Source organism: Benincasa hispida, unplaced genomic scaffold, assembly GCF_009727055.1.
Source record: "Benincasa hispida cultivar B227 unplaced genomic scaffold, ASM972705v1 Contig596, whole genome shotgun sequence".
Lineage (NCBI taxonomy): Eukaryota > Viridiplantae > Streptophyta > Magnoliopsida > Cucurbitales > Cucurbitaceae > Benincasa > Benincasa hispida.
The window spans coordinates 54,438-80,759 of NW_024064958.1; the positions used below are offsets into that span (position 1 = coordinate 54,438).

General features: G+C 36.2%; 1 protein-coding gene across 3 annotated transcripts in view; it reads left to right on the plus strand.

Annotated features, from left to right (window-relative positions):
* LOC120069804 (serine/threonine-protein kinase TOR) overlaps window positions 1-26,322 on the plus strand; it is a 62,405-nt gene that overhangs the window by 35,692 nt on the left and 391 nt on the right. For all 3 annotated transcript variants that reach the window (XM_039021615.1, XM_039021616.1, XM_039021618.1), the window contains 32 exons: window positions 1,544-1,667; window positions 1,759-1,944; window positions 3,054-3,206; window positions 3,275-3,427; window positions 5,951-6,022; window positions 6,120-6,254; window positions 6,409-6,470; window positions 6,850-6,947; window positions 8,579-8,688; window positions 8,764-8,937; window positions 9,041-9,106; window positions 10,235-10,303; window positions 10,397-10,507; window positions 14,145-14,285; window positions 14,389-14,514; window positions 14,618-14,783; window positions 14,861-15,075; window positions 15,674-15,880; window positions 20,700-20,813; window positions 20,898-21,101; window positions 21,401-21,481; window positions 22,161-22,235; window positions 22,332-22,398; window positions 22,491-22,651; window positions 22,774-22,947; window positions 23,068-23,196; window positions 23,278-23,361; window positions 24,202-24,263; window positions 24,347-24,419; window positions 24,501-24,635; window positions 25,784-25,957; window positions 26,026-26,291. In XM_039021615.1, coding sequence (XP_038877543.1) covers window positions 1,544-1,667; window positions 1,759-1,944; window positions 3,054-3,206; window positions 3,275-3,427; window positions 5,951-6,022; window positions 6,120-6,254; window positions 6,409-6,470; window positions 6,850-6,947; window positions 8,579-8,688; window positions 8,764-8,937; window positions 9,041-9,106; window positions 10,235-10,303; window positions 10,397-10,507; window positions 14,145-14,285; window positions 14,389-14,514; window positions 14,618-14,783; window positions 14,861-15,075; window positions 15,674-15,880; window positions 20,700-20,813; window positions 20,898-21,101; window positions 21,401-21,481; window positions 22,161-22,235; window positions 22,332-22,398; window positions 22,491-22,651; window positions 22,774-22,947; window positions 23,068-23,196; window positions 23,278-23,361; window positions 24,202-24,263; window positions 24,347-24,419; window positions 24,501-24,635; window positions 25,784-25,957; window positions 26,026-26,291 — 4,167 coding nt within the window. The remainder of the gene's footprint in view (window positions 1-1,543; window positions 1,668-1,758; window positions 1,945-3,053; window positions 3,207-3,274; window positions 3,428-5,950; window positions 6,023-6,119; window positions 6,255-6,408; window positions 6,471-6,849; window positions 6,948-8,578; window positions 8,689-8,763; window positions 8,938-9,040; window positions 9,107-10,234; window positions 10,304-10,396; window positions 10,508-14,144; window positions 14,286-14,388; window positions 14,515-14,617; window positions 14,784-14,860; window positions 15,076-15,673; window positions 15,881-20,699; window positions 20,814-20,897; window positions 21,102-21,400; window positions 21,482-22,160; window positions 22,236-22,331; window positions 22,399-22,490; window positions 22,652-22,773; window positions 22,948-23,067; window positions 23,197-23,277; window positions 23,362-24,201; window positions 24,264-24,346; window positions 24,420-24,500; window positions 24,636-25,783; window positions 25,958-26,025; window positions 26,292-26,322) is intronic.

The window sequence follows — 26,322 nt, forward strand, 5'->3', positions numbered from 1 at the left end:
GTTGCATCCTATTCTTGATTCATGATCTTGGTGTTTGGACTCCTGTTCATCATTCTCTGTTAAATCTCTGATTGATGATTTGGTTGGAGTAGCTGAACCACTTGTCCAGGACCTCTACTCAGTTATTTGGAAAGATTTTTATCCCAAGAAGATTAAACTTTTTTATCCCAAGAGTAGCAGACCGTTTACAACGCCGTATGTCGTATATGTCCCTTTCGCCTTCTTGGTGTATTATGTATAAGTGCGATGGGGAATCTCTTGCTCATTTGTTTATGCACTACCCTTTTGCTTCTCGTTTTTGACACATTGTTTTGGGAGCTTTTGATTGGTCTCTGACAGATCTAACTTTATCTTTTATACTTTGGCATCCCTCCTAGTGGGTCATCTTTTTGGTGGTACTAAACGATTGATTTGGATGGTCATTACACGTGCCTTTTTTGGACCCTCTGGTGTGAGCGCAATTGTCATCTGTTCAAGGATTTTTTTTTTCTCATCTTTCGATAGTTTTCTGGATAAAGTTTTGTCTGCTGCTTTTTATTGGTGCAAAGATAAGCACCTTTTTAGTCATTTCCGTTTATCTTTTTTAGTCTCCAATTGGACATGTTTCTCGTAATTACCTTTTGGATTTTGGGGTTTTTCCTATTTCATTAATGAATGAAAATTTTCTTATCTAAAAATAATAATAATAAAAATAAAGGGCTCAATCAACCCCATGGTGGATGACACTTGGAGATGAAATCTTGATAAATCAGGTCAATTTACATCAAATTCGATCACTCAACACATTGCCTCTAGCAAATGCTTCTCTCTACAAGAATATTTGGAAAGGTCCCATCCCCAAAAAGGTTCGATTTTTCCTATGGGAAGTTAGTTATGACAGCATAAATACTGCGCATGTTCTCATCCAAAAGGCCCCTTGGATTTCATCCGCTCCTAATTGGTGTGTTCTTTGCCATCAAAATAATGAATCCATTATGCATTTACTGGTCTTTTGCGAATTTGCTCAATCTTTTAGGGAAAGAATCCTTCACAGCTTCAATTATCATATGACCTTTCCAAATGATCCTCTCACTTTATTGAATATGCTTCTTATTGGCTAGCCATTCAAAGCTAAGAGGTACATATTGTGGACCTTCCTCATCAAAGCCTATCTATGGCTCATATAGAATGAATGGAACAATTGAGTCTTTGAAGACCTGAAGAATTTTACTCGCTTCTTCGATCATCTTTTGTAAATTTCTTTCACTTCGTGTAAACTCACCCCATCTTTCTGTGATTATAGTCCTACATCTCATACTTCGTAGTGGAATACTATTATGTAATCTCATGGCATTTTACCTTTTTGTAATTTCATTCCATCAATAAAATTATTTTAACTATTTCTCATTAAAAAAGGGCCATTTCATCTTAAGGACTATTTATGTTTTGCAGTTATATTTGGCTGTTAATTTGGAACAATCATGAATTATACACATTTGTGCCTTTGATTTACTCATTTTTCTCTTTTCATTAATCCTTTGATTTTAAATTTTTACGCGTACAGGAGGAATGATGAGCTCCAAAAAGATGCTGTTGACGCACTTTGTTGCCTAGCCCAGGCCCTTGGGGAAGATTTCACTGTCTTTATTCCATCAATACACAAGCTTCTATTGAAACATCGATTGCGGGTTTTGTTACTCTTCTGACAACATTTAATTTATTTATTATGTCTGTTTAGTTGTATTTGGAGTGTGACAAGTGAATGTTACTTGTTTTCAGCATAAAGAATTTGAGGAAATCGAGGGACGTTTGCGAAGACGGGAGCCACTGATCTTGGGGAGCACTACTGCTCAACGGTTGAGTCGGCGAGTTCCAGTGGAAGTCATCAGTGATCCTCTAAATGATGTTGACATTGACCCTTATGAAGATAGGTCTGATGTACATAAACAGTTCAGAGGTCACCAGGTATTTGTGATATGTGATTTGCATCTATTTTGTTATTTAGTATATAATGTAAACTGAGCTCGTGCAAACATTTTGAAATGTGCATTTCTATAGTTAGTTAATGCCTATGCAAACTCAAGATTTCATGGTTGGTGTTGTAGTTCTATGACAGCAGAAATAAAGCATCTATTTTATGTAGAAGTGAGAGTGAGAGATGCTCAAAATAAAGTCATGGAATGGAAATAATCATTCTGAGTGCTAATAATAGTTCAAATATTATTATTCGCTAGGTCTTATCTCTTGATTGGAGCCCTTTCATATAGTTTGCCTCCCTTTGTGGCCATTTTCTTCTTGTATGCCTTTGTATTCTTTTTGTTTCCTTGTATTTTGAGCGAGAGTCTCTTTTCATTGAGTCGTGTTCCCCCCCCCCCGCCCCCCCCCCCCCAAAAACAAAAAAAGAAGAAAAAAAGAAAAGATCTAATGATTTGATTTTATGATCAATTCCAATTAATTTTTTTCTTGTAGTTGTAGTCTGAGGTTTTCAGTTCATTTTACCTTGAAGTTGTTAGTTTCCATGTTTAAGTCTTCTTTATCATGGATATAATTGTTGCTTTGTTGGATACAAGCTTTTTTCATCATTTCTCAAATGATTTCTTCAAACTGGAAGAGAAAATGTTGTAGTCATTTTCACATTTCTCTCACAACATTCGTTGAAAGCCCACTTTTTCAGCTTAGGGAGATTTTGGTATCTGTAGATTATTGAAGAAGTATACTCATCAAGGTTAGAGTATGAAATAAATCTCAGTCTCCAATTCAGGAATCAGGAATGAGAGATAGGGTGGTGGTCCCAGTTGGAATCAACAAGGGAAGTTGTCTAGATGATTGAAAGTAGTCCTACTACATCATATTTATGATTTATTTATTTATTTATTTTTTTGCATGTGTCTGTGTTAATTCTGCCTTACTGTTTCCAGATATTGTAATTTTTTTTGAAGGAAACGCTACTTTTCATTGAAATAATAAAGAGAGTCTAGTGCTAAAAAATACAAGATACCAAGATCAGCAAAATTGACAGTTTTTTGAGATGCCAAATTTGTACAAATCTTTTGAAATTACCGTTTTTTGTGTAGGTTAATGATGGCAGATTGCGCACTGCTGGAGAGGCATCCCAGCGAAGTACTAAGGAAGATTGGGCTGAATGGATGAGGCATTTCAGCATTGAGCTTCTTAAGGAATCACCTTCACCTGCATTACGGACCTGTGCAAGACTTGCACAGTTGCAGGTTAATTTATGACATTTATATGCATTTATATCTTCAGAAGATGGATTCTGATTGTAAGATGTTGGCAGCCTTTTGTCGGGCGTGAGTTATTTGCAGCTGGTTTTGTTAGCTGTTGGGCACAACTAAATGAGACAAGTCAGAAGCAGTTAGTCCGGAGCTTGGAGATGGCATTTTCATCCCCAAATATTCCTCCTGAAATTTTGGCGACACTTCTAAACCTGGTTTGTTTCTTAAGCAGGATTTATTGTTTAATTCATGCAGTTAAATTCTGTTGGTACAAATACTTCACTTATTTGATGACATTAGGTAATACCATTTTACATCTGCTAACAATAAACTAGTTAATTACTGGGATGCAGTATTTCACCTTAAAAATGCATAGGTGCTGAAGTGGATCAGTGTTTTGGATGGTTTGGATTAATCTGGCGTGTGATTGGGCTAGCTTAAAACGGTTTTTTGGGAGGACATCCTTCATAAGGGAGGAGATCTGTGCTTGAGACAAAAGGCTAAACTGAAGTCGGTGACCAACATACGTCTTTCTTAAGTAGAATTTCCAGTTTGAAGACTGAGAATGCCATTGTGTCCCTTGATGGAGAAAATGCAAGGACGGTGGCCAGTAGAAGGGGAAATTTCCTCTCTTTGCTCTCATTGGCTTGTCCTAGACATTTGGTGTCTCATCTTCTTGAGGGATAGGGAAGGATTGGATGCTCCTTTCATGTTGGAGGAGATAAAAAAAGGCGGTCTTTAGCTTTAATGATGTTAAGGCACCTGGTTTTGATAGAATGCTTTATCAACAGGATTGAGGGATTAACTAGGATTTGGACAAAGTCTTCCTGGAGTATTATGAAGGGAGGAATCGTTGATTCTTTCATGCTGTACTTTTTGTGGTAGGGCATTGAATAGGGCGGGGTCCTAGTTAGATAGGTGGCTATGCCAAAGTTGGTTGAGGAGGGTTGGTCAGGCATAGGAAGCTTGTAAGTACACAATGAGGCCCCACATAGCCGGGTGGTGTTGGTGTTTTTCTTTAGAGCCTAATGCTTTGTGGCATTGGATCATTGTCGGTTGGCCTTCTAAGTGGGTCAATTCGTGGGTGAGAGGCACTTGTGGGAAATCTTGGAAGACCTACCTTCTCATTTAGTTACTCCTTTGAATTTATTTAAATTTTCTGTCAAAGATGGTTTGAGCTTTGGTGGATTGGAGGTACCTCTCCTTTGTCGGTTTGAAGCTTGGGTGGATTGGAGGTACCTCTCCTTTGCTTTGTTTTCCCCATCTTCCTTGGAATCTGCTTTGGTTAAGGGATTTTATATCTTTCAAGTTTGATTTTGTAGATGGGGAGGCCTTTGATATCTCTTCCTTGATTTCTTAATTGTTGGCTTTCTTTTACCTCTTGTGTGACTAGATCTCTGACCAACCTGGTCATGCATAAGAAGATAAACTCTTTCGTTTTGATTCAAAGGGGTCTTCCTTGATGGTGGGTCCGCAGTGGTGTATTTTGTGTAAGAACAAGGAGAACGGACATTCATTAAAGTTGCAACCTTGGTTCCTCAACTTCAGATGCATTTTTGGAATCTTTTATTATTCCGTCAGCTTATAATAGTTAATATTGCCCAACTGTTGAGGAGGTGTTGTCTTCATCCCCCACCCCCCAAGGGTGTGGGGGAAGAGTTTTGTGGAGATCAACTTGTCTTATGGAATGGAACATCTTGGCTAAGAGGAATAGGAGTATTTTTACAGGGAGGAAAGATCCAGGAGGAGATTTGTCTTTGTAAATATTCCTTGCTTCTTTATCTTAATAGTTGGAGCTCTCTTCTTTCTTTGGTTTGGCACGTTTATGTGCTCTATGAAAGAATATATATATAAATGATTGCATTTTTTTTCCTTTTATATTCCTATTTTGTCAACCATTGCAATTAGTCAACTATTTGGGTCAAAGTGGTCACACAACAAAATGTTGTGTATTTTCCATGTATAGGTGTGAAGTGTGATCTAGACTATAGATATAAAAAGTCATGATCTTACAGTGGAAATATGTTTTAACTAACAGTCATGTTCTTTGTCTCGTTACAACTATTTGGGTCGAAGTGGTTACACGATAGATATGGAACATCACGATCTAATAGTGGAGACATGTTTGAACGAACAATCATCATAAATACTCTGTTACAACTTTTTGGGTTGGAATTGTTACATGACAAAGTGGTGTCTTGTGTGTATGGTTGTGATCTAAGACATAGATACACAACATCACCATTTAACGGTCATGTCCTTTGCCTCATTACAACTATTCAGGTTAAAATAGTATATCTTTAGGGAGGGGGATAAAGAGCTTTTGCTATCTTCTAAATAATATTTTTTGTTTCTCATAAAAACTATATATAACAGTCAGCCGTTTAAATTTTTATAAATTTCTACGTCGGTCATTAGAATGGTTACAACTTTTTGGGTCAAACAATGTGAAATAATGAATTAGTTAAAAAAATTTTGTGAACTAAAATGAAACTATAAATTCCATGTGGGATCGCATGTGTTATGGCTACTATATATATATAAATGGTTGGAAGTAACTTTTGTATTCATCAACCTATGACTGAAGGCTTAAGGATCTTCTTAATTTGTAATTTTCGGCAGTAAATTACTGCATTTGTACTTATGTTTTCAATGCAACAAATTCAAACATCTCCTGCATAAATTCTTAACTGCTATTTTTATTCTTTGTATTGCGGAATATGTTGGAAATTTGGCAGGCGGAGTTTATGGAACATGATGAGAAGCCTCTTCCTATTGACATTCGTCTTCTTGGTGCTCTTGCAGAGAAGGTAAACTCTATGATTCCGTCATTCTTTTTTCTGAATTTATAGCTCAGATGTGTCTGAAGAGGAACAAATAGGCAGTTTATTTTGAGAATTTGTTCAGTGTCGTGCGTTTGCCAAAGCTCTGCATTACAAAGAAATGGAATTTGAGGGTGCAAGGTCCAAGAAGATGGATGCTAATCCTGTTGCTGTAGTAGAAGCACTTATTCATATCAACAATCAGTTGCACCAGCATGAGGTTAACCATTTTTTTTTTCTCTTTGTCAATTTTTTCCAAGCATATACTTTAAGCTGATATTTCACATGGTTCGATTGCATACTCTCATTCCTTTGGAATGGGATATCTTGAAATATTCATTGCCATTTTAGTGATACATGTTTCCGTTCTCTAGGCTGCCGTTGGAATATTGACATATGCTCAACAACATTTGGGCGTTCAGCTGAAAGAATCTTGGTAATTTAGAATGTTTTGTTTTTCTTCTTGCTTTTTCATTTGAATTATTTGTTGGGTTAGGCAATTTGCCAATTTGGTTCTTCGAAGGACTAACTCACTCTCGTTATGTATGTAGTTTAATGAAATTGAAAGTTTAAAATTAAAATTACCTTGTGGAGCTAATTACAAAAATGAAAAATATTATTCTTTTGATTCTATGTCTCGTATTTGTATCAGTGCTTCTTAGAAGGAAATAGTGTTGGAATAGGATTTTCCCCCATTTCCCTACTATTAGGAATTCATTTTGTTGTATTCTTTTATAATCCTTAATTTAGCAATGTTAGCTTTAAATTTGGTGAATGTGAAATGATAAGTAATCACCTTATTTGCTATTTTTAAGGTACGAGAAATTGCAACGCTGGGAAGATGCTCTTAAGGCATATACTGCTAAGGCATCGCAAGCATCAAATCCACATCTTGTATTAGATGCCATGTTAGGTTTGTGACTTGTTGACACATCTCATTCCTTACAATTATGGCTTGTTCCGTTACCCTGTTATAAATGTATGTATCCTCGTATAACTTATGTGCACTAGGCGCTTGGTAGGGAGTTGTACTTGTACCTATAGTTTTGTAAAGAACAAACAAAATTTCAGAATTAAAATTTTACTTCAATAATTTTAATGCCCAGCCTTGAAGATGGTAGAGCCCCTGATTATTTCTTTTTCGGTATGTAGATTCAATATATTTCTGACAAGATGTAATAAAACTAATAACAACTCGACTAATTTGTGGATATGAATATTTTGGTGATCAAAACTTGAAGGATGCCAATGGCTCCAAGCCTGTTTTCTCTTTTTTCTCTTATACACATATTTACTTTTTTAACTGATAAAGATACAGTTACAGATAAGAATTTCCTCATGATTATACACATATTTACTTATATACATAGATATGAATATGGGTATATATCTTTCAGACTTTGGTTGGTCCACACTTGGCTACTAGTTCTCAACTATTATGGTCCAGTACAGTTAAAGCTTCTATATGAGATTTGGTTTGAACGTAATCACAGGGTTTTGCATGATAAATCACTTTCTTGGATTGTTTGTCTGGATTCAGCTTGTCTTCTTGCTTCTTCATAGTGTTATCCATCCAAGTCTTTTACTGATTGTTCTATTCAGGATATTAGTTTGAATTGGAGTACTTTTATCTTTCATTTTTCTTAATGAGAGTTGTTTCTATAAAAGAAAAAATTCCAGTATAATTTTGTATTATCTGTTGTAATCTTGTGTTTTATCTTTTATTTATTGTATTTTGAGCATTAACCTCTTTTCGAGTCTTGTTTCTTTTTAAAAAATAAAAAATAAAGCCCAAATCAAAAGGAGCCAAACTAAACAAGAAAAGGGATATTTACGAGCTACTCGACCATAGAATTACAACCTCTTGGTCAATATAAATGGAAATTGAATGCCTAAAAGAAGCCTAAAAGACAGCTCCAAACTGAAAAGTTAATGACATTTTCCGAAAAGATGGTCAAGATCCTCAAATGCATTTTAAGAAGCACAGACTGATAATTAAATCTTCTCTCTCACTCCTAGCACTGCCCTATAGCTTTCGATTTTGGGATTCATGACCCCCCTCATTCATCTTCTATTTCTTGAATGCCCTTCCATTCACACCCTATCACCACTCAACCTCGCCCAACTAACTGCCAATCCTAAAGAAATAATATATAAAAAATAATGTATCTTCAATGTATTGTATCTTAGTTTTTTAGAAACTGACATGTCAGCATATCCTATCGTACCTGTTTCCCATACTCGTATCCATATCTCTGCTTCTTAGGATTGGATTGGTGCGTAGACACCATGTGTTGCCCACTAACTTCTAGGATCTCTTATTTTGCTCTCAGTGAAATGAAGCTTGTGAGAAATAAAGTTCTATTGACTTGAAGAAACCTTTATATGATTCTTAATCTTTGTCCATTCTTCCAATGGTCTCATCTTTCTATCATACAGAAATGGAAAACAATCAGACTATTTTATTATTTATCTTATAATTGTGAAAACCCTATGGCAGCCACTGCTGGAGGTTATTTTGAATATAATCTGGATGTTTAATAGGGCGGATGAGATGCCTTGCTGCATTGGCTCGTTGGGAAGAGCTTAACAATCTATGCAAGGAGTATTGGACCCCTGCCGAGCCAGCTGCTCGGTTAGAAATGGCTCCTATGGTTAGTGTTTGACGTTGACCTAACAATGTTTGAATCATTACAGTTCTTACTTATCTATTTCTAAGGGTGCTCCAGGCTGCAAGTGCTGCGTGGAACATGGGAGAGTGGGACCAAATGGCAGAATATGTTTCTCGGTTAGATGATGGTGATGAAACCAAACTTCGTAGCTTGGGTAACACTGCTGCTAGTGGTGATGGAAGCAGTAGTGGAACCTTCTACAGGGCTGTCTTATTAATTCGTAAGGGAAAGGTACCGTTAATCGGAGGTCTATATTTTTTTTGCTATTTTGTACTTGTGTTCCATTTGCACTATTTTTCATGGGGGGTTTCTGACGCCAATGTTTCTGTTCCAGTATGATGAAGCACGTGAGTATGTTGACAGAGCTAGAAAATGTTTAGCAACAGAACTTGCTGCTTTGGTTAGTAACCTCTCCCACTAACACTCTCCAACCGAAAAAATTATATTCTATTTTATACCTTATCATTTACTAAATTATTATAATGAGTCAAATTCTCTTCGTGCTAATGATTGTTGCTTCTTATTCTTTTTGTTAGTGCTTAAATAATTTTAAATTTGTCATAATCCATCTGCTCAAGCTTTTGAGTTGACCCGTGATTTAACATGGTGTAGAGTAGGAGGTCCTAGGTTTGACCCCTGTAAAGGAATTTCTTCCTCAATTAATATTGAATTTTTCTTGTCTTTTCAACAAATTTTAAGCCACAAGTGAGATGGAGTGTTAGAGTGTTGACATAATATTAAATTTATTATAAGTTGTAACCCATAAGCTTAAGCTTTTAGGTTGATTGGTGATTTAATACTCATATATTTTTGGTTTTATGGCCTATATACGAGGAAAGTCACAGGGTTAAATGGATTTGGAGTTCAAAATTCAAGTATTATTTTTCAAAGACTTACCATTGTTAAACCTTCAATAACTTTCACTTTGTGAACACGTGAGTTTGTCAAATAAGCTTTTTCTCTTTAGGATATTGATTTAAATTGGAATGCTTTTATTCATCCTTTGTAATTCTCTTTAATATTTCATTTACTTTTTTTTGTGTTTTTTTTTCCTTTTCACTTCTTTGTGGGGTTGGATCTTTTTGAGCATTAGTCTCATTTGATTACATCAATAAAAGGTGTTGTTTCTTGTTTTTAAAAAAGAAAAAGCAAACCTTGACTTTTTCATTCTTTAAAAGGAATTTCCTGTTTCATGAGTGCTGCACTCAGCTCTATGAGAAGTTCCAATGGATTATTTAGATATTATCGAGGGCCTTTCTCAATTTTTGAGCTTGCAGAGTGTATGAGCAGCCACTCTTTCTTTTTTAAACATTTAAATTAAGGAGCTGGCTATGGTTCATGTCACCTGGAATGAGGTTCAGGGCACTCGAATCTTTTCTGTTTGGATGAGATCTACTTCTACAGTTCTACTAATTCACATAAGCATATGATATGGTGGAGTCATATATGTTCTTGTGAACCCAAGAAGCATACTTTTTTTTTTTTTTTTTTTTTTGGTGGTGCTTTAACTAGACATCTGTATCTTTAGGTACTGGAGAGTTATGAGCGTGCTTATAGCAATATGGTCAGAGTTCAACAACTTTCAGAACTAGAGGAGGTGGTTTATGATTAAAAAATACCATCTAATTCCTTCATCATCCTTTTCTTCTTTAGGTAAAGTAACGGATATTTGATGATTGTGTTCACTTAGGTCATTGATTACTGCACACTGCCCGTTGGGAATTCTGTTGCTGAAGGGCGACGAGCTCTTATTCGAAATATGTGGACAGAACGCATACAAGGAGCAAAACGGAATGTAGAGGTACTGATGCTTCCTTAAAGTTGTTTCTTGGTATTTTCTTTAAGGTTCTTTCGTGGTATTTTCTTCAATGTTTTCTTTGTAATACTTTAGTTCTTTCAGTTCTTTTATTACTTTCTGTTTGTAATTTTCCTTTTGTTACAATGTGGTAACTTTAGTTTCAAGTGTTGGGCTGTTTTGGGTTTGCCTATATAAGTAGTCGTTCCTCTATATGACTAAGATAACTGAGGTATTATTCAAATTTTAAGAACTCTTCGACTTGTTTACACCAAGATACATAGACCACTTCTTTCGTTGCTAATTGGAACCCCATGCTCAATATAATTATTATTAATTTCTTGAATTTTCTTTTTGAGATGGCTTGCTAAATTTCTTGGTAAATTGCTGAATTGCTATTATATGTTATTTATGTATTCATAATTGTGTTGTGCAAAGTATATATACCATGTTAATCAGTTCTCAAAAGTAGACGGTAGGAATTACCTAGTTGGCTTAGTGTTACAGCTTAACATATTTAATCTCTAATTCGAGATATTTGTTGTAATCACCAATAGGTGCTGGGTGTTTTCACTCAATCATTGCATCAATCAATGAAATTGTTTCTTTTTCAAAAAAGAATTACTTATTTGGCTTAGTGAATCGTCAAATGTTGTTTATTAATCTGTTCATTTTTCTTCAAGTGACTGCAGAAAATTTTAAAAAATGCCTAATTGCTAAGCTTTTTGTGATGAACTTTAGAGGTGTATGTCGGAGTTTTATCATGTCAAACAGTTCTCAAGAGTATAGAGAATCCATAACCCATTTACTGAAATATCATTCCTTCCATTAAAGTACATAAGTAAATAAATAAATCTCGCATGTCTTGTTATTCTCCACTAGACCCAAAAGATTAAAGGTGATAGGTTAGGGTAAATTTAACATCTTTCTTCTTTTTCAACCCTCCCCTCCACTTGTGGGTTGAAGAAATCAAGTTACTCACAATCCTCTGTTTCATACTCGATAAAACAGAGCAAGGAAATTGCACTGTGCAACACGAAGTCAAATAACTTTGTTTTAGCTGGAAAAACAGAATATGACCTCTTCTTGGATTCAAAAGAATCATGATGTTTTCAAAGAAGATTTTAGTAATTTATGGATTGTCTCAAGGCGGTTTGTGTTCAATGAATGGAAGGAAATTGCTAAAGCACTCGATCTTTACTTCAATACTAAATTAATTATCAATCCCTTGTTTGCGAACAAGGCTTTGATTAAATTCATTGAAGGCAAGATGGAGGAGTTGATCGAATGTCCTGGCAAATGGCAAGAACGTGTCCCTTTTCATTTGTTGTTCAAAAAGTGGAATAGGTCCATGTCCATTCATTGCAGGCCCTTATTCATGAAAGGTTTTGTGGGATGGTTGTCGATAAAAAACCTCCCTTTAGATTATTGGAGCAGAAACACGTTTGAAGTCACTGGAGCTTATTTTGGTGGTCTTGAGAGTAGTGCAATTGAAACACTGAATCTTCTGAATTGTTCTGAAGCAAAAATTTGAGTTAAAGGAAAATTTGTGTGGTTTCATGCCAGCAACTATTGAACATAAACCTTAACAACGAGCTAACATTTTTTTAAAATTTTTTTTGGCGATATTGAGTTGATGGAGGCTCCTTTATCAGTTCAGGGTGATCCTTTTGTTAAGATTTTAATAATCCCATTGATTCAGTTCGACTGAATCATGTCTTACAAGATGAACATATTGACATAAATTTGTTAAATCCAGAATGGAAATTCCTCGATCTATCTCAGAACTTGTTGAATATTTCAAGGAATCCATTTGCGGCTCTAGCTAAGTATGATTCTCAGATGATGCATCAAGATTGGGACATGAAGCAAGCTTCACCAGAAGTTAAGATCTCCTTTCCTGAAGCCGTTTTCTCGCGGGACCCGAAGAATTCATTAAGGCAACCTGGTGTGATTGCAAATGAGGTAACTGAAGAGTCTAATTTATTGAGGGAGAACAAAGCTACCGAGCCCATTGACTTACTTAGTCGGAACGTATTAGCTACTGATAAAGCTGTTAATATTGTGTCCCTTGACAATCCCATGAAGATAAAGAATTTGTCTGGTGTGAACTTAGTTCAAGAATCTAAAGAGACTCACTTATTACAGAAAGAGAAGGAAGTCAGCCAAGAGATCAATGAGACCATTTAATTGTCTAATGATACTATTGAAATTGCTTCTCCAAAGGACAAACAACGGCCCACTATCCCCACTTCTTTCAACGTTTCAAATGACATGAATTTGCCTTTTCCAAAGGATGTCTTGCCTCAGCAAATATGTTCATTTAATGATGCTCTCCCTGCTAAAACTCAAGCACATAGTAAAAGGATTTCCAGCAAAAACAAGTCTTCAAGTCTTCTAAAGCCGTTTCCTAAATATCACAAGTTTTTGAGACTTCTTAAACCATATCCCAAGCATTTCTCAAGAAAAAGGAGATCCAACCTTAAATCATCTGTTTCAGAGACTAACCCGGACTATTTAGAAGCCTATTTTGTGCGTGCTCAACAGCCAAAACACGCCAAGAAGTCGGTTTCTATCTTAGCTTCAGCCTAGAAATTTAATTACTCTACTTTTAATCCTAATTCAGAGGTTCAATTTCCAAGAGGTACCCTTTGCACTCCTTTGACTTTGCACCAGAAAAGGAGTTCTGATTATGCCAGTGATTCTCCATTTAGTATAAGCAGTGAGGATACAGTTTGCTTTGAGGATAAATTTGACCAAGAAACACCAGCGCATTACGATAACTTGGGAGAAGATTTGAACGCTTTGTTTCACGAGGAAGAGAATTGAATTTAAAAGTGGCGGGTACTTCATGTCTTTCTCCTTTGCATCATTCTGAAATTCCACCACATCTGAAGTCCATAGTTGAAGAATGTGGATTAGTTTTTGGATGACCATGCACTTTTGAATCTATTTGTTTGAAGACAGTTTATTTTGGGAAAGTAGCTGAACAAGATGTTGTTGTGGAAGTTGATACTTTGGGGATGCTAATTAGTTGGAGCATTTTTACTCTGATCCTCCACAGAGGATAATTGTTAATTGTTCTATTTTGGTTGTTGACACTATTGCTGTTTCAGACCACAAGGGAAGCGTTGTTATCCTATCTTGTTCTGATCGTTCAGTAGATAAGGCAATTTGGATTGCTTCTCGGATCAGATCTCCTATAGTTAATTTAGTTTTGAGTTTTTTTCTGTAATTATTCGTTCTGTTTTGTCTAGGGTTTATGTTGGAGCTGTTTGCTTGTTACTCTTTTGTGTGGCTGAGTTTACCTTGTTTTTTATCTTTAGGCCCTTTTGCTCTTTGTATAATTCTCTTGTACTTTGAGCATTAGTCTCATTTCATTTTATTAATGAAGAGTCTCGTTTCCATTTAAAAAAAAAATTAGTCTAGGGCCTATGAGTGAACTATTAAGTATTAGTAAGGAATATTATTGTGTAGGTTTGAACGTTGATTATTTTCTCCCTTAATATTAAGTTGCACTAGCTCCAAATGGCAAAAGCTTAAGTGAAAAGTTTAATCTTCTCTTGATATTCTCTCAATTTTTTATTTTCAAAATATTGATTTTAGATGTTACCTTCCTTACTATTACTATCAATTTTGGTAGGTCTGGCAAGCAGTATTGGCTGTTAGAGCCCTTGTGCTACCTCCAACAGAAGATATTGACACATGGCTAAAGTTTGCTTCTCTTTGTCGGAAAAGTGGGAGAGTTAGCCAGGCAAGATCTACTCTTGTTAAGCTCTTACAGGTCAGTGTTTCATATTTATTGTATATGTGTAAGAACTTTTAGGTTGCTGCTGCTCCTAGTTTTACAATTATCTTCTAACAATATTACTCATGATTTTGCACAGTACGATCCTGAAACTTCAGAAAATGGATGGTATTCAGGGCCACCTCAAGTAATGTTGGCATACTTGAAATACCAATGGTCACTTGGGGAGGATATTAAACGCAAGGAAGCATTTGCTAGGTTACAAGTAAGGTTTTCTCCTCCAGTAAAGCTACTTCTCACTGTGTTCCGTATGATTTACTTCAATATTTATCTGCCTACATGGTTGAATTGCGACTTGTCTCCTTTAGGTTTTGTCTAGGGAGCTTTCATCTTCACCTATTATTCAACCTGTCAAGCCCAGTAGCTTGTCAAGTGGTAGAAGTTCAACTGTGCCACTGCTTGCTCGTGTATGCCTTGAACTTGGAACCTGGCAATGGGCCCTGTCTCCTGGATTAGATGATGATTCTATACAAGGTATTATTACCTTCATTAATTTAACCTTTGGTTTTATATCTATTGCTGAGTTTTGTTGCGGGTGATTTTTGTTGTAGAAATTCTGACTGCATTCCGGAATGCCACCCAGTGTGCAAATACTTGGGCCAAGGCATGGCACATGTGGGCGCTGTTTAATACTGCTGTGATGTCTCATTATACAATGAGAGGTTTCCCTGATGTTGCAGCACAGTTTGTTGTTGCTGCAGTAACAGGATATTTTCACTCTATAGCATGTGCTGCGAATTCTAAAGGTGTAGATGACAGTTTACAGGTATACAGAGTTCCATCTGCAGATTTTAAATGAATTTCAAATTTCTAGGCCTTCCCATGAGATCTCATTCAGATGCTGCTGTTGTCATGTTTAGGAACTAGAAAGTTTTCTATTGGACCTTTAATCAATTTTTTATTTAAAAAAATAAAAAAAAAAAAGAATAGAAAAGAATACTTCTCTGATGAATAATGTCTTTTAGATTTATTTTTGATATGTAGATAAGATAACTCGGTTAGTCAACTGTATCTGGTTTCATTCCGTTTTCAAATCATTGGCCTAAGAATTATCTGAATGTCAATTGGTAAGAGCTGTCTGATTCTTCAATTGACATTATAGTATTGGCCCATTCTGTTGAGAAAAAAAATATGCAGGCGTGCACATTTTAGCTTAAGTTGACGTTGAAGTATAAATATCGGTTGAATTATTTAAATATCTTGAATCACAAAGTTCTTTATTCAAGCTTTATTTTATCATATACTTTGTTCAAAGGAACTATCTATCCTTCTTGCCTTTCACATTTTCTTGATCAAGCTCTTTTTACTGGTTTATTTGATTCTTTTCTCCAACTCACAATACTCTGTCTCTCTATCTACTTCAGGATATCCTCCGTCTTCTCACTTTATGGTTCAACCATGGAGCCACTGCAGATGTCCAAATGGCACTACAAAAAGGATTTGCTCATGTAAATATCAACACATGGCTGGTAGTCTTACCTCAGATAATTGCAAGGATACATTCAAATAACCATGCAGTAAGAGAACTCATACAGTCACTATTGGTTCGAATTGGGCAAAGCCATCCTCAGGTTTGTTTCCTATATTATCCTTTTGCATTATTTTTAGGATGGGGTATGTACATTGAGTTTTCTTTTGCCGCCCATCAGATTTTCCTTCTCTTGACATAAGTTTGAATTAATGAAGGTTCAAGCTGTGTTCGACATTGGAATTTACATCTTTTATTTATTTCAGTTGATAATAATAGTTAATTGAGTAGGCATCCTGAATAACTCGTTCATTTAGATTTTAGGGACTATACAAGGGTGAAAAAAGAGAATGAGTGCAAGATAAGGCGCCCTACTAGATGAGTCTATTAGGCCCTCGAGTATACAACAATATAGGAGGGGCAAGCCGAGTCATTATTGAGGGAGAGAGTTAGTTATGCTTTTTTGGGGGGTGGGGATCAGCCAACAAACCAAATCTTCCCTCTGCCAGTTCTCATAATAGAGGGTTATCTTTCTAGCCCCACCAAAGAAACAAAATTCACCACTCACCCCCTTGATATGACCATCTTTGGTGACCAGCCGGATGAAATTCACCATTTGCCAATACATACTCTTCCCCCCCTTTCCCCACCAGACTTAAGCCCCAATCTGGACCCCATCTGATTTTCCTATTGACCAAGACACACACACCCCAATTAATGCCCTCCACCCAATTAACCAACTGCAGCCATCATCTCATCAGTCTTCATGAATTGGCATCTCTATTGTCCTTCCATGGTTTGTGTTATGGCTGTTCCAACTATCCCTCCTACTTCCAAAACCAAAAAAAGCATAAATACTACTAGCAAAAAACCCAAGCTTCAACGAGAATTACAAGGCCTTTTCTCCTCGATCCATTATGATAAATCTGCATCCTTGGCTATTAGGGAGGGCACGTCCGACAACCAATGAAATTCCTCATTTGGAATGTCCGAGGTCTTAATTTTTGGAGGAAGCTTTGTTTGGTTAAGAAGCTTATTTAGTAGCATAACCCTGGTATTGTTCTCCTACAAGAAACAAAGCTGTCATCAGTTGATTCCTTTTTGATTAAATCTATTTGGAGCTCTTCCTACATTGGTTGGACTGCCTTAGATTCCATTGATACATCATTGGTATTCTTATTCTTTGGAGTGTGCCTGATTTCTCTATCCTCGAGGTTATCCAGAGCCACTTTTCTGTTTCAATTCATGTATCATTGAAAAATGGATTCTCTTTATGGCTTACAGCAATCTATGGCCCATTAGGTAATGCTTTTAGAGCTGGTTTTTTGCAAGAGCTCAATTATTTAGCTGGACTGGGAGATGAAAATTGGGTTATTGGTGGTGACTTCAACGTCACTAGATGGTCTTGGGTGAAATCATATGACAGAACAATATCCTCTAGTTTGCGTGCTTTCAATCAATGGATATCTGTCTATCAATTACGGAATATTCAGTTGACGAATGGTTGCTTTACTTGGTCTAGCACTGATCCTATATAATATTTGTCTCTTGATTGATTTTTACTTACAGATAATTTTCTTCGTAAATTTGGATTAGTTACTCTCAAGCGCTTGGATCGAATCACATTTGTCTACTTCCCATTGGTCTCATCTTCAGGAAATATTGATTGGGGTCCTTGCCCCATTAGATTTGAGAATTCATGGCTCATGGCTTCAGATTCCTTCTTTCCCTCCCTTGGTGGAGGATTGGCGGAATCACCACCCTATTACTGATTGGCCTAGCCATGGTTTTATGTTGAAGCTACAGGGTTTGAAAACAATTATTCGTGAATGGAATAACTCTCGGTGCAGCGAGGTTACAAAGCTTCCTTCACTTGTGTCACAGTTAAAAGCTTTAGATGATCTGAAAGATAAAGACACCTTAATAGATGTTGCTTACTTGGGGAACAGATCGAAAACTTGCCTGTTCAAGATCACATCCATTGACAGCAGTGTTATAAGCTTAAATGGCTTCTTGAAGGTGATGAAAACACCCAGTTTGTCTGTAGAATTGTTGCTGTCCGCAGTCGTAAATCCTCCATTACTGAAATTCTATCTATGGATGCACTAGTATTTTGACTTCTTATGATATTGAGACTAAATTCTTGACGTTTTATTCATCTCTTCCCAAAAATTGGTGGTCAGCGCTTTCTTCCAACTAATCTTGATTGGAATCCTATTTCTTCCTCTCAAGCCATGGATTTGGAATGCCTCATTACTAAAGATGAGGTTTTTTCTGCTGTCTCCTCCCTTGGCACTAGTAAATCCCCTGGCCCTGATGGTTTTACAGTCGAGTTTTCAAGTTTTCTGGACTACTCTTAAACTTGATATGATGTTCCTTATTAATGATTTTTACACATCTGGGGTCATTAATGTTAAGATGAATGAGACTTATATCTGCTTGATTCCTAAGAAAGTTAACTCTAAATTTGTTTCTGATTATCATTTGATTAGTCTCATTCCATGTGCTTACAAGATTAGTTTAATCGAGTCATCTGAAGAATGTTCTTTCTTTCACCCTTGCTATCAATCAGCTTGCTTTTGTGGCTAACAGATCGATTCTTGATGCTTCCTTGATGGCTAATGAACTCATTGATAATTGGACTTTTAGTAAAAAACTAGGAGTTGTCTTAAAATTGACCTTAAGAAGGCCTTTCATACGGTTGATTGGGACTTTCTTGACTCCATTCTCCAGATTAAAGGTTTTGGTTGTCATTGGCGCACTTGGATCAGAGGTTGCATCACTAGTGTGAATTATTCCATCATTATTAATGGTCGCTCTCATGGCAAGATTATTCCCTCACGCAGCATTAGACAGGGAGACCCTCCCTCTCCCTTATTTATTTTAGTTGTTGATTGTTTGAGTCGTCTTCTTGATCTTAACTCCACGTTGGGTCTTACTGATGCTCATCTATTGGTCAATCGACTTTTTCTTTGAACCATTTATAGTTTGCTGATGGCACTTTGTTGTTCTCTACTGCTGAAACTTTTGTTGTTCTTGCCAACGCTTATCCGAGACTTTTTCGTCTTGTACAGTAGCTTGAGGTTACTGTTGCTAATGCTTCGATTCCTTCTACATCTGCATGGAACTTGAACTTACGTCGTAATCTTACTGAGTTGGAGATTGCTGAATGGGCTTCATTATCCCTTTATCTGGTCTCTATCCGTTTGCGTTCCTCTCCTGATACTTGGTTGTGGCCGGTTGATCCTTCCATGGGTTTTATTATTAAATCTTTTATGGATGACTTGGTTGGTGACATGAATCCTGATTTGACTGGTTTTTATTCAGTGATTTGGAAAGATGGATATCCCAAAATAATTAAAATCTTTCTTTGGGAACTCAGTTGGATGTCATTAATATTACTGACTGTTTGCAGCACCGTATACCTTAAGATAGCATGAATCTTATTTGTCCAAACGTCTTCACTATAATTTTTTTCTAGATGTTTCATTTATCATTGAGAATGAAAAAACAAAATGAATTCGTCTGCAGTAAGGTCCGCTTAACAATGGATCATATGTTTTTGGTAAATAATATTTTTTAGTTTTATCATTACATAATTGAATCATTTTTTCCAGTACGTCCCGAGCTAAAGTAAGGGAATGTCTCTTTCTCCCTCTTGGTGTCATATGTGTGGCAAGCATGATGAATCATTGGGCCGTCTATTTTTCCATTGTTCTTTTGCTACCAGCTTCTGGGATCTTATTTTGCCTGCATTGGTTGGTCTTTTACTTGTCCTAATAATATCTATGATGTTTTGGCTTCATTATTTGTGGGTCATCCTTTTGGTGGTACTAAGAAGACGATTTGGTTGGCCTTCTTTTGTGCATTCTTTTGGTGCTTATGGGTGAATGCAACAAAGGACTATTTATTGATACTTTTTCTTCTAGTTTTCGGTTCTTGGAGCTTGTTCTATCCACGACTTTTTCTTGGTGTAAACTAAAGCACCCTTTCACTCATTTCAGTTTATCCTTTTTATTCAGTAATTTGGCAAGTCTCTGTTGTTATTTGCTTGGGGTTTCCCCCTTTTACATATCAATGAATTGTGTCTTATACCAAAAAGAAGTAATGGCACGGCATAACTTGCCTCTAGAGTTTCAAACCCAAAAAAAAAAAAAAAAAATGCATAGTGAGACCTAGAGTGGTACGGATTTTCTTGTGAGAAAAGCCATTGTCAGGAGGAGAGCTTACCAGCCCTCTTGAATGGGCTGGGAAGAGTTTGTAATTGCCTTACGGCTTTCCTTTCCGTTTTTCATATTAATATCAAGGAAAGTAGAACCTTACAGAATTCCAGATGGAATTGCTAAAAATTCTTAATCCAAGAGGCATTGGAACTTACCAGGCTCAAAATTCCTACAAAACGAAAATCAATGCACATACTGGAGCAACCATCATGGGTTCATGATGGTAAATAAGAGAACATTCCCTTGATAAAGGGCTAAAGAGGTCATGGGGTTCAATCCATGGTGATCACCTACCTAGGATTTAATATTATGAGTTTTCTTGACACCTAAATGTTGTAGGGTTAGGCGGGTTGTCTTTAGAAAAAAAATTAAAAAAAAGCACATACTGAGTAGCAACATCAAATTTTGTTGGTGTTATTTCATTGGCCATCGTTCCAATGAATGTTGATATAGAACTACTCTTGTTGCTTGTGTTTGAAGAGGTGCCTAGTCTTAAGCTTACTGGATCTAAGTGTTCCTTGATTTAGTTAAATTGTAACGTGTCATTTCTTTGTCATAATCCTCTGGTTGGTAAAAATTATAAAAAAACAAAAATAATAATAAAAAACAAGGTTGATTAAAAATTTTCTATGGAAAGGTGTTGAGGGGGATGACTTTTTTTTTAAGTTGGCAGTTACATGATTTTGTTTATTTTAACAGGCACTCATGTACCCTCTCCTTGTAGCATGTAAATCAATTAGCAATTTGCGCCGAGCTGCAGCTCAAGAAGTTGTTGACAAAGTTCGACAACATAGTGGTGTTCTTGTTGATCAGGTTCTTTCAGTGTAAAATAGATTTTACAATTTTGTACTTTTGGCCCTTGTTTAACCAGTAATCTATACATATTCTTACCTGTAGGCTCAACTTGTATCTAAAGAATTGATTCGAGTTGCCATACTTTGGCATGAAACATGGCATGAGGCTCTAGAGGAAGCTAGTCGTTTGTACTTTGGTGAACATAACATTGAGGGGATGCTCAAGGTTCTGGAGCCCTTGCATGAAATGCTTGAAGATGGGGCTATGAAGAATAACACAACTATAAAGGAAAGGGCATTCATTGAGGTTGTATCATTAATTTTCTTCTCTCTACTATAATGTTACAAAACTTATCAATTCAATTTTTGGTTGTGATGTCGCTTTTTTTTTTTTTTCCCCAGTTAACTGCTTAAAACTTTTCGCATGACCTAAACCTTTTAGTTTAAAAGATATTGGTACCTTTTACCGATTAAATAGTTTATTTCATGTGTTCTAAATAACTTTCTCTGTCTAATAGTGTAAGTTTTTTCTAACGATTTCTTATCATTGATAAGATTTTAGATTTTCATATTTCTTGTAGTCAAATTATAACTATTTTTTCTCAGGCATATCGCCGCGAGTTGCTCGAGGCCTATGAATGTTGCATGAAATATAAGAAAACGGGGAAAGATGCTGAACTTACTCAGGTCTGTTATCTGTTTCCCATTCTTTCTCCATTAAAAATATTTATGTAAGAAAACGGGCTTTGTGCATTTGTGTACATTCACAAGCTTTTTGTTTGTGATAGTTTAGTGGTTTTTTTAGTTTCTGTTAGAGATGTTCATGAGACATCGACAAGGAAGGCTTTCCTGTATACGCCCCCAACCCCTATGTCAATCCCCATCCCTGCAAAATTCCCCATTTGAGTATCTGCGTGTGTTTTTTTTAAATCAATTGTTAAATTTATTCTCAACGAAATAAAATCTTCGATATTTTTTGCATTAAATGGGTCACTTCCAAAACAATTTTTGTTTAAATATAATGTCATAAAATTTCTTACTAAAAACAATAATATTAAATGTGTAAAGATAATTATAAAATCTTCAGTGTCCATAATTAAAGTTTAAATACTACAATAACATATTCTAGTCTTCAACGTAATATAATATATATTTTGATATAATATAATGTAATTAATTAATTAATTGGGGGTGGGGATGGGAAATATAATCCCTGTTCCCATTTACCCAACAGGAAAAAAATTCTCCCAAATCCTTGTCTAATTGGGGATGGTCTCCACAGGTTAATGAATATCTGTAGTTTATATCTACGTGCATGGCTTTGCTTTTGCATCTGACTTAACAGCAATAATAATTATGTGGTCAGGCTTGGGATCTGTATTACCACGTATTTAGACGAATAGACAAGCAACTTCAGAGCCTAACAACCCTGGATCTTCAGGTTAGTTTACCTTTTTGAAACGAAGTTCTTTAAATTTATATCTTATCATGCAACTATGTAAGTGGTATTGATCTTGTCATTACAAATGTATTGTAGTCTGTTTCACCAGAGTTACTTGAATGTCGTAATCTGGAGCTTGCCGTTCCTGGTACTTATCGTGCAGGTACATTAGCATATGGTTTTTTAGCATGTGTTTTTCCAAGGAATATGGACATAGCACAAGTGTTTCTTACACATCTAATTTCTATGTTCTAGAGTCACCGGTCGTGACAATTGCATCATTTGCAACACAGCTTGTTGTGATAACATCAAAACAGCGGCCCCGAAAGTTGACAATTCATGGGAGTGATGGTGAGGATTATGCATTCTTACTGAAGGGGCATGAAGACTTACGGCAAGATGAACGTGTCATGCAGGTATTGTGCTCTAAAAAGTTAGCACGATTGCTAGTTTCCAAGACTTCAGCTTTTACTTTTTGCATTGAAAGTTCACTTATTTTAGTTACCCCGTACTAATCTGACATTCTGGCTTTGTCCAGCTGTTTGGTTTGGTTAATACATTGCTGGACAATTCAAGAAAAACTGCTGAAAAGGATCTTTCCATTCAACGGTATGATGTTATTCCACTATCCCCAAATAGTGGATTGATTGGTTGGGTCCCACATTGTGACACCCTGCATCATCTTATTCGTGAGTATAGAGATGCCAGGAAGGTCAGTTAACATTTAATGGAAGCATCCCTAAAATTTGGAATTCATTTGATTTTAGCATGAGGCTGTGGGGTTTATTTTTATTCATTACTTGGGAGTATTGATATCGCTTCGTGGTTCCAGATTACGTTGAACCAAGAGCACAAATACATGCTTAGTTTTGCCCCCGATTACGATCACTTACCGCTCATAGCTAAAGTGGAAGTGTTTGAGTATGCGCTATTCAATACCGAAGGAAATGACCTTGCAAGGGTACTTCATATAATGTTACTGTTAAACTTTGCTTGAATTTTATTTGAAGATACGATCTCAGGGTATATTATCCTCTTGTAGGTTCTATGGTTGAAAAGTCGCACGTCTGAGGTATGGTTAGAGAGGAGGACCAATTATACCCGAAGTTTGGCAGTCATGAGTATGGTATGTTAATTGGTACTTGTTTATCTATCTGTGGTTAAAATATAATTTGGTTCTCGGTGTTTTGGTTTTTGTTTCATTTTGGTTCTTGTACTTCTAAATGTCCAATTTTAGTCTATACTTTCTACTTTATGCAGGTAGTTTATTATTGATTTTTTCAAAAGAAAAAAAAATAGTCACTATTAGCATTCCTTTTATAAATTTTGAAAAAAATATTCACATTGTCTTTTATTGCATGGAAAATTATTATTATTCAACCATTCAATAAAAATTAACTTTGAGAACTAGATTTAAGATTTATTAAGAGTATATGGACTGATTTTAATATTTATTGAAAGTGTAGAGACTAAAATTGGACAATTGAAAGTATAGGGTCTAAAGTAGAATGGATCCCGAAGAACAAAGACGGAAATGATATTTCATTCTTTTGTTTATTCGTTTCTTATGGTCCTTTCACACCCAAATGAGTTCTTGCCATTCAGTACTCCTTGTCAAGGCTAGTTGATATTTACTTGCTTCCACCAACAATAACTTTTGTTCTGTGCTTTTGGGGAAAAGTTGATACTTACGTCCCTTTTGTATCTTCCCTAGTGATGACTCCCTTTTGTTATAATTCTCGTACGAGAAAAAAATATACTAATAAAATAAGAGGAACATAAAATAAATAAATATGAAATTACACTTAGAACTATTATACGAACAAAGTGGTGGCACTGATTCAATTTCTAGTTACATCTGACTTGCTTACTTAACCTTTGGCTTGCTTGCTATGGCCGTTTGTCTTTATTTCTTGCTTTTCTTTTTTAATTTGTTCTTTAATCTCATGGTTATTAATTTTTTCAGGTTGGTTATCTTCTTGGTTTGGGTGATCGACACCCAAGTAACCTTATGCTTCATCGTTATACGTAAGTTTTTATATTACAAGTATGCATACCGATTTCTTGCTTAAACATATCCTCATTTTCCTTGGCTTTTGAGGCTCTTACAGTGGTAAGATTTTGCATATTGATTTTGGAGATTGCTTTGAAGCTTCAATGAACAGAGAGAAGTTTCCCGAGAAGGTTTTTCCGAACTTTTAGTTTCTTATGTTTAGTTTTTATTTCCACGATTTTCTGTTTTTAATCTCTTGTTTCTTGATTAAGGTGCCCTTCCGACTGACTAGAATGCTTGTCAAAGCTATGGAGGTTAGTGGTATTGAGGGAAACTTCCGTTCCACCTGTGAAAATGTGATGCAGGTTCTTCGATCGAACAAGGATAGTGTTATGGCTATGATGGAGGTACAGTCTTGAAAACTTGACTATTATTATTATGCGTACTTTGTAAATAATGAGGCATAGTTATGAAAACAGACTACTGCATGCTTCTCTGTATGATATCCATCCCTGTTGCATTTTTTATGCGCCCCATCTCCAAATCCCACCCAAAAAACAAAGGAATGAACTTTGGCCACACCTTTTGCTAGATTATTTTGGAGACTTTTACCAAGAATATCCTCTGATTGTAAGATGAAGGACCAGAAGGGAAGTCTTGGAGATGCTTACTGTTCATTCCCAAAAGCTTATCAACTGTTTAAAGTCTGCTAACATTGATTGCCAAAACCGCTCACAGATCTTATTCCACAAACCCCCAAGGGCTGGAAGCTTTTAGGCCTAACCCAACCTCCCTTGTCCAGACTATAAGTATGAGAACTGATTAGAAAAATAAACTGTCTTTTACTATTGTACTCCCACTCACTTGATGATTTAACTTCATTGTGAGTTTTACTATAGTGAACCTGGTGATGAAATAGTTTTTTATTTGTTCAGTTTTCTTTTCGGATCATGGTGTATAGCTGGATGTGGGTGCATTTATGACTGAATGAAGTTATATCAACGGTTGTGTTCAGCACTTGCTTTAGTTAGGTTTGAGTATTTTGATATGTTGAGCTTGGACGCGTTTTTTTTGCTTTTTTTTTTTCTTTTCTTTTCTTCTCTCTCTCTCTCTCTTTTTTTTTTTTTTGGGTGATCGGGGGCATTTTGCTGATGTGATTCCTCCAAACCCTTTTTTCTCCGGCCCAAATGAAGTCACTCATCTTTTCTCCACGATCTTGGACTTCAGTACTGATTTGGAAGGGAACGTATAGTAAATTAAAACGCTAAGAGAGGACTAATTCAATCAGTATTGGTCTTCCTCCCTAACTAATACAGAACATGCAAAAACTAGGAATTATAAGACTACAAGTCTACAAGTATATAACTAATTATGCTGCATCAAAGTTTCTTTCCTTCAAATTCTTGAATGAAATAGTTCTGTGTGAAATTTTCTCCATCAAAACTTTCATTGATGGAGCACACATACTTTGATTTACTGTTCTCTCTCCCACTCTCTGTTTCAATACATGATGATAGAAGTAGAGGTATTGGCCCTTGACGTATATTGTTCTCAGGCTTTTGTTCACGACCCTCTCATAAATTGGCGTCTTTTCAACTTCAATGAAGTCCCACAAATGTCGATGTTTGCAAGCACTCATGCCCCTACTGTCGTGAATGCTGAAGATTCTGCTCAAAGTCGTGAACTTCTTCAACCTCAAAGAGGTGCTCGTGAAAGAGAACTTCTTCAGGTAAAAAGTTGAGACATCAACATTCTTAAGTTTTCTTAGGATGATTCCTGATCCTTCACATTCTGTAGGCTGTTAATCAACTTGGTGATGCCAACGAGGTCTTGAATGAGCGTGCTGTTGTTGTGATGGCTCGAATGAGTAATAAACTGACCGGACGGGATTTCCCCACTTGTTCTTCTATGTCAACTGCTTCGGTTCAGCATGCAGTAGACCATAGCACGTTAATATCTGGGGATTCCCGTGAAGTTGATCATGGTCTCTCTGTTAAGCTTCAAGTTGAGAAGTTGATCGGTCAAGCTATGTCACACGAAAACCTATGTCAAAATTACGTCGGGTAAAGTTCATTCCTTTTCCTGCCTCCCTTC